General features: G+C 33.2%; 1 protein-coding gene across 3 annotated transcripts in view; it reads right to left on the bottom strand.

Moving 5' to 3' along the window:
• Nucleotides 1–14725, bottom strand: part of LOC143225901 (calcium-binding protein E63-1-like) — a 50523-nt gene that overhangs the window by 14446 nt on the left and 21352 nt on the right. For all 3 annotated transcript variants that reach the window (XM_076456089.1, XM_076456088.1, XM_076456090.1), the window contains one exon: nucleotides 2141–2284. In XM_076456089.1, coding sequence (XP_076312204.1) covers nucleotides 2141–2284 — 144 coding nt within the window. The remainder of the gene's footprint in view (nucleotides 1–2140; nucleotides 2285–14725) is intronic.

Genomic DNA, 14725 nt, shown 5'->3' with positions numbered 1-14725 from the left:
GTTAATGTTTTATTTTCGATGACTTTAGCAATCCTAAGTTTGCAGCTGAATAAATCGCTGCAAAAACTGGCTTTACCTTAACATTGCCATAGGAGGCCCGGCATGGCCAGGTGGTTGGGGCACACGACTCGCAATCTGAAGGTCGCGGGTTCGACTCTCTTTCACACCAAACATGCTCTTTCTTTCAGCCATGGGGGTGTTATAATTTACGGTCAATCCCACTATTCGTTGGTAAAAGAGAAGCCCAAGAGTTGGCGGTGGATGGTGATGACTAACTGCCTTCCCTCTAGTTTTACACTGCTAAATTAGGGACGGCTACCGCAGATAGCCCTTGTGTAGCTTTGCGCGAAGTTACAGACAAAGAAACAAAGATACCTCGCCAAATCCTATGTATGAAGACCATGCTCAATGAAGTGCTAGACATGCAAAATATTGTCAAAAGGTTAGACCTTAAGACGATGAAAACTAGTACTTTGCAACTCAGCCAGACTAATGACACTAAGCTTACCACCCTTACCGTTGGTAAAAGAGTAGCCCAAGAGTTGGCGGTGGGTGGTGATGACTAGCTGTTTTCCCTCTAGTCTTACATTGCTAAATTAGGGACGGCTAGCACAGATAGTCCTCGAGTAGTTTTGTGCGAATTTCAAAAACAAACTTTCAAAAACAAACAAACAATACAGTTAATAAGAAGGACCACAAAGAAAAGTACACTGAATACCAGGGTAACAGTAGTAACTGTCATGATAACTGCAATAAATGCAATGACAATGGAAATCTCAAGTCTCCTGAACTGTGTACATAGAAGTTAAAGCTGCTCACTAAGCTCCAATTGAAACCAAAGAGTAGCTCACACTTCAAACATTCATGACATTAAAACACTATTGCCAAGAGGCAAATTGTCTGTCCAAACATTAAATAATCACTTACGCAGTTGGAAGAATTATTTGACTCCAGGAGGATCTAACACAAACTTATAAAGCACATGTGAATACCATAGAGAGGAATAATCTATCAGACCACTAAAGCTACATCAGCAGATAAGTAGTCAGTTTTTCTACAGGCAAGTGAGTTCAGCTTCTCTTTTGTTTTATTGTGAACCAATTTTAGTTATCTATTCTTTTGGCTTTTTGTGTGCAAATAGTTCAACTGTAAATATGTATAATTAATGCTTAGCATAGTTAATAGTAGAGGTTTTATTTTGTGTACGTAAGTATTTTTATGTAAATATTTTCAGAAGTTTCAGTTTACTGCGAGTTTGGTTACAATACAGAGAGTCAATCAAGAAAAGAGCTCCTCACTCTAATTTTGCAAGTCAAGAATATCAGTATAGTTTTCTATGGCCTTTTATACACAAAAACAAATAAAACCAGGGTTATCAGGTTTCATACATAATTCAAATGATCAAAAACCACTTTTTCTTCAGCACAAGATTGGCTGCACCCCAGTGCATTAACAGATTTTGTGACTTTGCAGACAACTGTCTATTTGGAAGATTAATATTGGACTAAGAAAAGTTTGGGTTATTATTAAACTTTAAGAGAATGTTTAGGTTTCGCTTTATTTATATATTTGTCTTCTAGAATTAGGTGGTTTTCTATTTACAGTGATGTGGCGAAAAAGGAACAATTTTGCTTTTTTCTTTTTCTTTCTCCAGCTTTCCACAAATACATTTGATACTTTCCTTTGTTATTTGAATTTGGTAGTTTTTGTACAGTAAACACTACGATTTGTGAAATATTGTGTATCGTCCCTTTCATTGCATCAAACTCAGTCAAGGTCTGGCAAGACAAACTCATACTTCGATGAATCTCCTTTTGTTGTACGCCCTACCCGTTTACTCTGTAGGAAATCATTATACCTGAGAATAACGCACAAAACCTCATCGGGTTACCTACTATGTCTATCGAAGGAAATCGAGCCCTGATTGGAGGGTTTTAAATCCAAAGACTTACCGCTGTTCCACCGGGAACATTAGACAAAAGCCTGTATCAGCACTTTGAACGTCGTCTTCAAACAAGTTTAGACATAATTGTACTATTTACATATCATTTAGTCGAAAAAAGAAAAATATATTTCGTATGGCAGGGGTTCCAGCAATTATTATTAAAGCTTTTTAAACTCTCCTCATTATTTTACTGACCTCTTTTGGTAGCCTGTTGAACTAGATGATGAACCATTGCGTCAGTGAGATATATTCTTAACTTTTCTAACATGCACTTGATTTCACTGGCGTTTACACGTCCATCTTTATTCTTATCTAAAAGGTCAAACGCTGCCTTGAGCTCTAGATTTATGAAAGAAAAGTATTAATTATCATAGATACATAAGCAATTTACTGACAGGTTGAAAATATCGGACTAAGTGTATAAAGGATAAGTGTATAGTTTCCTGTTGAATCAATCTGTTTCTTCTTGTTTATTCACACTTAAAGGTTAACTAGAGTCCTCAAACATGTAAATATTCGAAAACATAAAACAGAATCAATTAGGGTTATATTATCAGCTAAAAACTACGAAATATAAAATATTAATAAGAGTAGAAAGATATGAAAATGATAAAAATAACTCAGTCAGGATTTTATCTCCACGTGCAACATTTATCGATTAAGTTTTGAAGCAAAATGTTACTTAACGAGAACAAAGTTAAACAAAATACTGTAAGTTATAACTAACGAGTACAATAATAAATTTGCTATCATCACACAAACGATGAAATACGGTAAATTAACAAAACCAAAACCACTAAAAACTATTTCTGATAACTTTTCAGCAATAAAGGACAGTTAATTACAGAGACAAACACATTTTCAAGAAAGGGTTTGAAATCTTCCTTAATAAATACTTATCGTAAAAATAAAGCCCATAACTGTTGTTTAGTTTTACAAACAATTTACCAGTTTTATGTATATAAATCAAAAGACAACAATATTGTGTTGGTTAAAAAACAAAGTATTTACGCTCAACCAACCACCCGCTTTCGCCCCCGCTAGTACAGCGCTATGTCTCCGGATTTACAACGCTGAAATAAGGGGTTCAATTCCCCTCAGTGGGCTCAGCAGATAACCCACTGTGGCTTTCCTATAAGTAAACACACTTAACCGCTCTTTTTTCCTTCTTCAGAAATGGCATAGTGAGCACCTACGCGCAAGTAAAATAAAAACATGTCTTTAAAAGACGGCTTATAGCAAGTGGGTACAATATTAGTCGATAAAATTTTATTTAAAATGTTATTAGTTGTTAATAATAGAATTTACTTCTGTTAAAATGTAGTTAAATATTTCAAATTTTAATTCTGAAGTTAGTTTTATTACGTCTTCAGTGGCACAGCGACATGTCTGAGGCCTTACAACACTAGAAACTGAATTTCGATACCCGTGGTTGGCAGAGCACAGATAGACCACTGTATAGATCTGTGCTTAACTTCAAACAAACATACACACGCTTTTACTATTTACTTTAAGATATTATGTTTCATTCTTGTAAATAGTTGAGTGCGTGTCAAAAACAAAAGAAAATAATAAAAAATTCGAGAATGAATATATCTTTTGTATTAAATTATTTAATTGGAGAGTAAAAATGAATAAGGCCAGTGAATAATAGAAAAAACATATTGAAAGAAGGTTTAGTACAGGAAGGCTCTGTCCGTGACATTTTCGGGTTTTACTGTGCCACTGATAAGTAGAAATTGTTCTGGAAGCTTCTCTTCAATCAGATTGTTTTCAGTTAATGATGCATGACTATGTACCACACGTTTGTGTTAGAATCAAGCGATTTTAAAATTCAATAACAAACATATGACGTAAGTGTGTGAAACATATAAACAACAGAATTATGTTGTTTCTGCAGATACGTCTTTCGATCGTGGTGAGTTTGTACATTTTATTTGCTTTTCTGCTTGATTTGTTTTATGCTTTAGAGGCTAATATATAACAATAAAATATCGCTTTTTTCTATATGAAACACTTCAGTTTGGTTTCTTTAGCAGTGTAAAAAATGTGGTAAAATTTGTAAATATTAAGTTTGAATGTGAGTGTTTTTTTGTTGTTGTCAACACTGAAAACAGTTTCCAAATATGTCAACCTCCAAACCACCATGGCCCGGCATGGCCAAGCGTGTTAAGGCGTGCGACTCGTAATCTGAGGGTCGTGGGTTCGCATCCCCGTCGCGCCAAACATGCTCGCCCTTTCAGCCGTGGGGGCGTTATAATTTCACGGTCAATCCCACTATTTATTGGTAAAAAAGTAGCACAAGAGTTGAGGGTGGGTGGTAATGACTAGTTGCCTTCCGTCTAGTCTTACACTGCTAAATTAGAAACGGCTAGCGCCGATATCCCTCGAGTAGCTTTGTGCGAAATTCGAACCAAACTAATAAATGGTATTTTATGTATAGTTGTTTACATTCTTTGCCCGAACATGTTTGTTAAATGAAATATATATAACATTTTGTTTCTTCTAAGTAAAGACTTTAAAATTACTTATTGGAAATTCTCACTAAAGTTTTATAATTTTTGGCCCATAGATTTCTGGAGTTGAACAAATCAAATAGTCTGTCAAATGTTCTTATAAATTTAACAGTAAGCTCACTTCTCTTAAATTTTGTTACAAAATTCTATAACATCTGTTAGCTGTGAATTTGAAGTTTCTTCTGCAAACTTATCTTTCATTTATTGTTTTGCCCACTTAAAGTGTATTTTTCTTGATTTGTTTTCTAGTATAAACCTTCTTGTGCTAAGATTTTATGCAAATCAGTAGTTAAGCGCCAATTAAAATTTTACTGCGTGCAGAAGAGTTGCAAAATAGCTTTAGCACGTAGTATTGATCAAGTATGACATAACTTTTGATTTTTTTTATCGCATGGGTGGAAAAACATCATGGATGCAAATTTTTTGGCATAATGATACCCAATTTTTTTAACTTGGACAAGTGACAACTTGGACCATCACAAACAAGTGACACAGCTGTAATCTCAACAGTTAACAATATTTGTACACAAATTTTCATCCACTTTGCTCGTTCACGCTCTATCATTATCATACTATTAATAAAGAAACAGCAACCAGGCACCTTCCAGTTACTGTTTGGAAAAACAACCATAAACACCAATACATCTCTGACAAGAGGATTACACCGATTTTCACATAGTCAAGAAGTTTCATCCATCCTACTTCTCATGTTTTCTTATGGTCACTTCATCTGGTATTAAAGTACAAATAATTTTGTTCATTCCTTCTTTTCTTTTATGCCACTTGTTGTAATGCATTAAATGCTTCTTATATAAAGGCTGGTGCTCCATTAATGCTTTGATACCACTTTTGAATAATAAATGTATTAGTATAGTAGAACAAGACTAAAGGTACGTCTTATAAATTTGTAGGTTTTAGTGGAGTAAAGAATGAAGTGTTAATGCAAAATATCGTAAAAGTCGATTGATTTTTATCTTTTGTTAAGCAGTACTTTTATAGAGATTTATAAAAAGCATTTGAAAAAGTGCTTTTTAACAAATATGTATCGCTGACGGTTACTAAATGTTATTCTGTTGATTCAGAGTTTGGACACTTATATTAACCATTTTTTCCTAACACATTTTCTTTTGTTACGAAAACCTTTAGGCCCGGCATGGTCAGATGGGTTAAGGCGTTCGACTCGTAATCCGAGGGTCGCGAGTTCGAATCCCCATCGCACCAAACATGCTCGCCCTTTCATCCTTCAAGCCCATGAGGGCGTTATAAAGTTTCGGTCAAAAGAGTAGCCCAAGAGTTGGCAGTGGGTGGTTATGACTAGCTGCCTTCCCTCTAGTCTTACACTGCTAAATTAGGGACGGCTAGCGCATATAGCCCTCGAGTAGCTTTGCGCCAAATTCAAAAAAAACAAACAAACGAAAACTTTTTTGAAATTATCAACTATTCCGTCCATTTCTCATGGACTTATATGATAACTATGACTTAGAAGTAGATGATCTTATCAATTGTTATGTATAAATGTACAGGAATTACTAGATCTAGATGAATATTGTAAAGCATGCTTGAACTGATTTACGTTTTTTAAGTCCTTTTTTAGTAAACCGCAAATATATCAGAACGTATAAGTGAGTCAATAACTTACTAAAACCTTTAATAACTTTCCTTTATTAATAAATACTTCATTACACGGAAGCAAGTTTTATTTGTTGAGTATTTTAATAATTATTGAATTTTTTTTTCTAACTATTAACTTTATGTAACTTCAGATTGACACAAAAATACGCTACTCAGCATTAACAGTTTTCTCATAATAAACACTGTACCAAATTTTCAGCAGTTTAAAGAAAGATTTAAATAATTATTACAATATATTCCTAAGTCATAACGATAATATATCCTTTGTAGGTGCTCAGAAAATTAAGAACAGTGTTTTTTTTTTAATTTTACTTAAATCTATGCAAAGGCTATCTGCGCTAGCCGTACCTAATTTAGCAGTGTAAGACTAGAGTGAAGGCAGTTAGTTATCACCACCCACCGCCAACTCTTGGGCTACTCTTTTACCAACGAATAGTGGGATTGACCGTCACATTATAACGCTCCCACAGCTGAAAGGGCGAATATGTTGTGTGATGGGGAATTACACCCGCGAAAGACACTGTGGACAAAGTATTATTTTTCAGACAAACAGTTAAACCTGTTTTATGAAAACATCCTGCTTCAAAGTGTTTAGAGCACAACCTGATGGTTTTTCTTGTAAATCTTTACAGTTCATTTTTAAACAGTTTAGGCTGGCTCTGTTGGATTCAGTAAGAAATATTTAAAAATGCGCAAAATCGATTGAGTTGTCAATAGCCATATCATAATAAATCTAAGTAAAGGCCGAGTTTAAAAATAAAAGTAATATGTGTTGAGAAGTCAAAGTTAGCCTCTGTAAGTCTCATTACTAGTAACTGGTCTTAAGTTACAATGTATAACAATGTTGACAGTGGCTCATAAGTTCGTTTAAAAATTTCAAAATAATTCGATTGTTTAGAATTAAGCACAAAACTACACAATGGGCTATCTGTGCTTTGTCCACCACGGGTATCGAAATCCGTTTTTTAGTGGTGTGAGTCCTCAGACATACCGCTGTACCATTGGGAGAAGATATCAAAAGAAAAAGAGATACACTGTTGATGTGTTTGGAAGGAATTTCTTTTGTTGCGAAATATATGTCAAAACAACCTTTCTGACCATAAAAGAAATAATAACTGAAGACGCATTTCACCTGTCTTGAAACGGTATGAAAGCTCAGAAGGGCATTTTTTGTTATAAAAGCATTGATTTGTTGGGTAACGAAAGCGATGATTTTTAGAGCTAACAGATGATTGGTTGAAGAACTATCCACTAGCACAACGTCATGATGCATTTGATTATCATCTTGATAGAAAAAAAAAGTGGAAACGAACGGCTCAGTTTCGAATGGTTCAAATCAAATCTTATATCCGCTTGTGTTTGTGTGTTGTTTATTATTAAGCACAATGCTACGCGAAGGGTAGTCTGTGCTTTGTAAACATACTGCTGTGCCACTGAGATGCTGTCAGTCTGCGAACTTCTTGGGAGTTCCACAACAATGCTTGAGAAACAATCCTATTATACGAAAATATGTATATTCAACGAGGTACATAAGTCATATGGTGAAAATTATACAAAATAAATTGCTTTACTTAAAGGACACACAGTGAATTCAGGAAGACTTAAAGTGTTGGGGAAGCCAAGTCTTTTCATTGTTTATAGATTATGTATCTGACACTAGTAGAGCAAGAACAATGATAAATAAAACAATGAAACTAGTAAAATTTTCAGCGAAGCTGATGTTGTTTTAATGAACGATTGTACAATTTTTAATTTTACGATATTTTAGTTTAAGCAGTGTTACCGTAGCTCACCATACTTAAGAACAATTGCTTTTCACATTGTAAGACACTGACATATTTTCGCGTAATATCGAGGTTGTATAACGGTTTCTTTGTGTTGCAGAAAGTAAAAAAATATATACAGAATATTGAACTCAAAATTACTTATGCTCTATCCGTAAAATATGTTAGAGATGAAAGTTATGAAAGTGTTTGATGTAAATTCAGCGTTTTTGCGTTTTATAGATGCTATACTCTAAACACGATTGTAAAGTAATGCAACAAAGCCAACTGTGGACAATGTCATTTGATAGTACATTTATGCGTTCTTTACTATTTCTAGGAATACATGACGAATGTTTAAAGGGGAGATACACTGTGATAGTGATCACAAACTATTAGGAAATTCTTGTCGTGAGACATATGGTCCAGGCAACCAATTCAGGGATTAGAAATTTCACGATTGTCCTTATTGTTTTTATCGAAGTTTGATTTCGTATCAAGACAATAAATAAATTCCCGAAATATCAAACATTCTTCAGGTTGTTGTCCTCAACACTACTTAACGATATCTCGAAATGTTCCTGCAATAGGGATTTGGAAATACAGCGATCACCGTAGATGAACTAGAAGATCTGGGACTGTTGCCCGGAATCAAGGCAAATTTAGTTTAGTTTCTTTGCAAGAAGTAACACTCTGATTATGAATACTAAAATAGAACTCCGAAGACCTGGAGGAGAACTGGAGCGTAGAATTATTTCTTCTTGCATCAGATGCGATACAGAAGTCTCCCTAGACAGCTATTACATGATTTTAGAAACTGTAAGTTTATCTACAAAACCAAATAGCATCCACGGTAAGATACAGTTACTACTGGTTAGTAGAGACGTTTCAGACATTAGCTGATTGCAATTATATGAAGAACTAAATATCCTGCAATGTCTACCTCTTCATCCTGTTCTGACAATACACCATCACCTGCGACTGTCTTTCATTGCATGAACACCATACAACAACGTTTATACAAATATTCGACTTGCAACGTGTCTCGTTTTAACCACGTCAAAAGAAGATTTTCAGAGTAAAACATACTTGTAATACAGCAGTAGTCTAAATATGATTTTAGTGAAAAACTACATCGTCTCCAAAACTAACAGCAGTGGACTTACAAATGAGTTTTCAAAAACAAAGTTTTTGTACGAAGCACACCTGTGAATTGTGCATTAAAAGCGTGAATGTGTGGAATACAGAAATGAAGACTTGTATTTTATATTCATATTCTAATTATACTGCTGTTATTGCTGACACCAGTGTGAAGTATGAAAGAGAAGAGAGGTTCGTATTTGTATTAACCATTTAAACTATTTTAGAATAATTAGGCTGGTGTCAATGCATTTTTATGTTCATCTGAACAATCATTAGAAGGCAGTTGATAAAGAACTAAATGGACCAATCATGCATATAATTACATAAATTGTATATAAATATATACTAAACATGATGGCATGGACCATTGGAAAACAAATACTATAATGTTCAGAGTTAGAGACGATTGTAAACTAAGCTTTTGGAAGTCTTACTATTTAAAGCTTAATTAATCTTTTTTTTAACTTGTTGGAAATGTTTGATTAATTCATCTTGTTTTGAGGATATAATGGTGAACGTGGATCACTTTGTTCAGTTCATCTCATTTTATATTAATTTAGCCTTACATTTTTTCATCGTGTTAGTGGGGTACATTATGAGTACATTAGCCAATGAATTAGTAGGCCAATGTAGGCTTCAACTGTTAATATAGCGTTAGGTCCCATTAAAACATAATTTTTCTATCTTCAAAAATTACATATAAATATGTTTATTATACATGTATTACATTATATTCGGATGATATTATATATTTATTATAATATGTTAAACAGATAAAAACCAAGCTCACAAGTCCTTTATAAGCGTAGAAGCCTATTAATTTGGTTGGACTATACAATTTGTATTTTTTTATGCGTAAACACGAAGACATATATCCATAAAAAAGTGCTAGCTATATAGACCAACAAAGCTAGTAGATTCTACACTTATGATATGTATTGTTCTTAATGGTTTTATTGAACATATTAATATAATTTCTTGTTATTATGGGAATGCAATGATCAGCTACAATTAATTTGCTGAATTGGTGTTATTATATACGGGGTTGTTGATTTTAGGCTGGGCTTGCGTCTGTTTGTTCTTTTGCAATAATGTCGAGCGGAGTTTAAGAGCCTTGATTTCCACTTCATTCTATTCAAACACAATTACTTCTTATTCACATTGGAAACCCGATGAAACAAAATTATACACAATAATAATTAGTAACTAAATAACGTACAAATGCAGTACAGTAGCCACCATTATTGCTTTCACTCTGGTGATTTGAAATTAAGTACGGCACCGCATTATTTGAATTACAAACCGACAAGTTTGGTGCAATAGGACTCACAACTGGAAAGAGAAAAGTCTCTCACTCCCCACCCCCGCCCTCATAACTATTGGCTCAGCGATAAATCGTCAGGCTTAGACACTGAAAGTAAGAATTCTTTGATAGATTGTTTAGGCAGAGTATTCATGACGAAACTTTGTAGAATGGACGGCAATTGCCTGTTGTAGAGACACAAGTGTAGAGAAAGACGTTTCGAAAGTCTTCCTCTACACTTGTGTCTTCACAACAGGCAGTTACCGTCCATTCGACAAAGTTTCACCACTGAAACTGAGATTTCAGTATCTGTGATGGTCAGAGCATAGACTGACTGTCCATTGTGTAGCTTTATACTCAACAACAACTAAATCAAAGAGAATATATGCTTTGGTTATGACTAGAAGCTTGTCTAACGTATAATACTAACTATATACGCTATTATTAAAATTTTACGGCTAACACTAAGCATGATAATATAAAACAAACATAAAAGATTCACTGGTTGGTTTATGGTGCAAAGCAACTAGGTTATTTACGCCAAAACAAAAGAAGTAAATAAAAATTAATCTTAGTTACCATACCTTGAACACAACGTGGTGCAACATAAAATATATTCTGATTTGAAACTGTAATGGCACTTATACACAAAAAAAGATCTATAGAAATAAGATTATGCAGTGTATAAGAAAAGCCCTTGGTGTGAAAACAGTAAAATGTAGTATATTCATTAATACTGGAAACGAGTTTATTTACGCCTTTTCTTAGCGACAAAATTTCAATCAAATAAAAGGCATGTTTTTTTAGAGCACAAAATTTTATCTAGAATTAATTTTAATTGGTCCGTATAAAACTTTAAGTTTTAAAATATTTATGTTAATGATTTAGAGTATTATTGATTTAGTTTCGCCATATAGCGCAAATAATCTTAGGCAGAATTTCTAAAACATTGAAAATAGATTTCTGGTTACGTAGCCAGCATCTCTTCCATTGTTTTCGTCACAAGAACCCATGATTATTTCATTTTTAAATTGACTATAGCATACAAGTAGCGTCTATAATTGTTTATTAATCGTTTTCAAGGATTATTTCCTATTACTAAGTTTTCACTACTTTGGACCATTTTAAGTTGTCACCTGTATATCAATAATTTTGTTAGTACTGTTAATGAATAAATAAAGAGAAAAAAACTGTATAAATAGTGAGAGTTTTTACTCCCTAAATAAAGCCAGATAACTCACGATAAACATTATTTCTTCTGGCTATTGAACACAATAATTCATATTATCGTGGTAACTCATCATATTTTGGACTTTTCTGGTTCTGGTAAGCCTTTTAAACTAGTTATTTTTAACTACCTTAAAATTAAATTTCTAATATTTATATCATTTGATAACTAAAAGCATAAAACTATTTTATTTAAGATATAATAGTTTTCGTTAACTAATGCTTAATTTTAAGCAAGAGAGAAATTACTTGGGTTCTATGGAAATCACACTTTTCTATTCTTTGTATGTACAGTGTAATGACGTTCATGTTTTCGCTTATAGGTTCAACTGCTCTTTTTTTTGTTTTTAGAGTATTTAAATAGTAACCGCCGTAAAACTAAGGGGTCTTCTGATAATTGTTAAAGTCGTGTAATGTTGAAAAGATGAAAAATATACAAAGTAGAACTATCAACAAATTGGTGATGACGAGAAAACCCACTTGTAAGAAAAATATATTTGTAAAAACGGCTAATTTGGGTTGAGAATTTTTTTTATGTAGAGGAACGAACAACGTTTCGACCTTCTTCGGTCATCGTCAGGTTCACAAAGAAAGGAGGTAATTGACCAGTAACTGACCACATGTTTGAAGGGGGTTGTGTAACTGAGTGTAGGAATATAGAGGGCGTGCTTAGATGTTTGATTATATTTATTAATATAAGTATAAAGGTGTTCCTTTGTATTAGTTTATTTTGGGCTTGAGTTGTTGTATAAGTAAGGCTTCTTTAATTTTGCGTTTGTTTATGTTTGTTTCTTTATTTATTATTTGGGTGTTTTCTATTGTTATGTTGTGTTTATTTTATTTGCAGTGTTCGAAAACGTGTGAAGGTGACTTTTTGTGTTCTTTGAATCTGGTTTCCATTTTTCTACTTGTTTCTCCAATATAGAAGTCGTGGAAGTTATCACATTGTATTTTATAAATAATGTTGGTATAATGTTTGTCAGTGTAGTTTTTACATAATATAAACCTTAGTTTTCTGCCTGTATAATACATATATGTATAAACGTTTTGCAATTATCTGAAAAGTATGTTAAAATAATCTTTGAAACCTATGAACAGTAACACTAATCCCGAGTAATTAATATTATAAATTTCCGTAAAACAACATGAAAAAAAGTTATAACATAAAATAAATAAAATGTAAGCAGTAAGATAACTTTACATTAAAATATCCTAAACAATGCCAACAAAACATGTTAAAACAATTTTTAAGAATGTCATTAAATCGTGTCAAAATCATTTACAAAGAGTCTTACACTATTTTGAAATATCCTGCTAAATGCCAAAAATTACGTTAGTTTAAACTGAACAGTTTTAGACGTTATGTAAAAATAATCTAGACAATGCTCTAAATTAAACTGAGAAAACAAACAAACAATCGAAATACATAGTAATATGTTTCCAACAATGCTATAAAATATGTTAATTTAATTTGAACAGTGTTATAGATAATTTTGAATACTCTAAACAATAACACGAACATTAATTAAATGCAAACAGTGATACAAAATCATTACACAATTTCCAAAAATTATGTAAAACCACGTTAAACAATCTTAATTAAAGTCATTAAAGCTATCACCTATAATACACCACTGAAAAACCTATATAATAAAGCCATAGTGTCTCTTCAAATCATTGAAATAAGTCGAGATAAAAGTTTGTAAAATCATTCTTTAGGCATAATTGTTGATATATTACTGAAAAAGCATGCGTTTTTTTGCGTTATTTTACATCACAAATTTAAATATTTTCGCGCAAAAATTGCTGTATACTCAATTGTCCAAAATAATTTTTTTCATCACACTTATTGATCATACCAAAGACTAAACAAAGTTTGTTAAATTCTAATCAAATAAGCGTTTAATCTTATAAACAAAACTACAGTTGGAAATATTTTCAACACGTTTGAAACTATTTTAATCTTAAAAAAATTAAACGTTTATTTTTCTCTAGGTTTTGAGTTTAGATGCTTATTGATACTTTACATATATAGAGAGATATTTTCTTACGAGCAAACATATGTCTCTCCAAAATAGAGATTTTGAACAAAAACCACACTTCATAAACTATAATTACAATACTGCGTGATGCCTGTTATTGTCTGGCGAACATGCACGTGTAATTGTGTTTTTCTTTATGCCTAAAAATTCATTTATAAGTTAACCATTGTAATACTCACTCAATACATGTTTTGTTTGTATGCGAATGCATGATTGATAAGTAGCAATAATTAGTTCAAATGAAGATGTATGTACAAAATCATAATAGAGTCTTGCTGAGATTAAGAACAGAGTGGTGCCCCGCTAATCCAACCAAAGTTCGATTCCTGTCAGCAAACATGATATTTATTCGAAGTATTAAAGCTTTATAAACCTGATCAAATCTGCATAAAAATTACAATCCTAGCTTTATTTGACATGGTTGGAACGTATGCTCTCGGATCATGACCTGGCTCTCTTTAATACTGGTTCCTATACTTATTTTCATGCACCTACTCAATCTTTTACTGCTATCGACCTATTTATCTGTTCCCCTTCATGGAGCAGTGATAATTTTTATATTGTTTTGAGGAAGTTTGGCCGTGGTCTATGCCACCCGAACGGAGTGCCACAATGAAAGTTAAACCAGGCCGACTAGCTCTCTTTCACCTCTCTCTCGGAAATCAATTTTGAAATCATTAGTCTTCCATTTATTAATGACTGTTTGGAAGTAGTAACTGATTGTATCATTTACACAGTTGTTCATTCTTTGCCCAAAACCTCGAAACGTTTTCCATGATGGTCTCCCGCCTGCTAGCAGGCACTGAAGGTTCAAAAGCGGGCCTGGGATTTCTTTTGCAGGCATCTCACTCTTTTTAACTGTATTGTTTTCCAGCGAGCACATCTTCATTTATGCTTGGCAGGTCAAACGTCAAAGTCAAAAGAAATCTTGGATTAAGTTTACAACTAGTATCTCTTCTACCACCAGTTTCAAAGTCATAAGGTACAAGATTTGGAAAGGAAATGAAGGCATGTTTCCAATCCCTTTTTCATATTGCTATTCAAAGGCCAGAAAGTCGCTAATACTCTCGGTGAGATATTTTCTTATCTTTTCAACACTTCTACTTTCTCCCCTGCATTGTCGGCCATCAAGTCTCAGGCAGAGTGATCGGATC

The sequence above is a fragment of the Tachypleus tridentatus genome, chromosome 9 (genome assembly GCF_004210375.1).
Source record: "Tachypleus tridentatus isolate NWPU-2018 chromosome 9, ASM421037v1, whole genome shotgun sequence".
NCBI classification, from domain to species: domain Eukaryota; kingdom Metazoa; phylum Arthropoda; class Merostomata; order Xiphosura; family Limulidae; genus Tachypleus; species Tachypleus tridentatus.
This window is presented reverse-complemented; position numbering and strand designations above follow the sequence as displayed.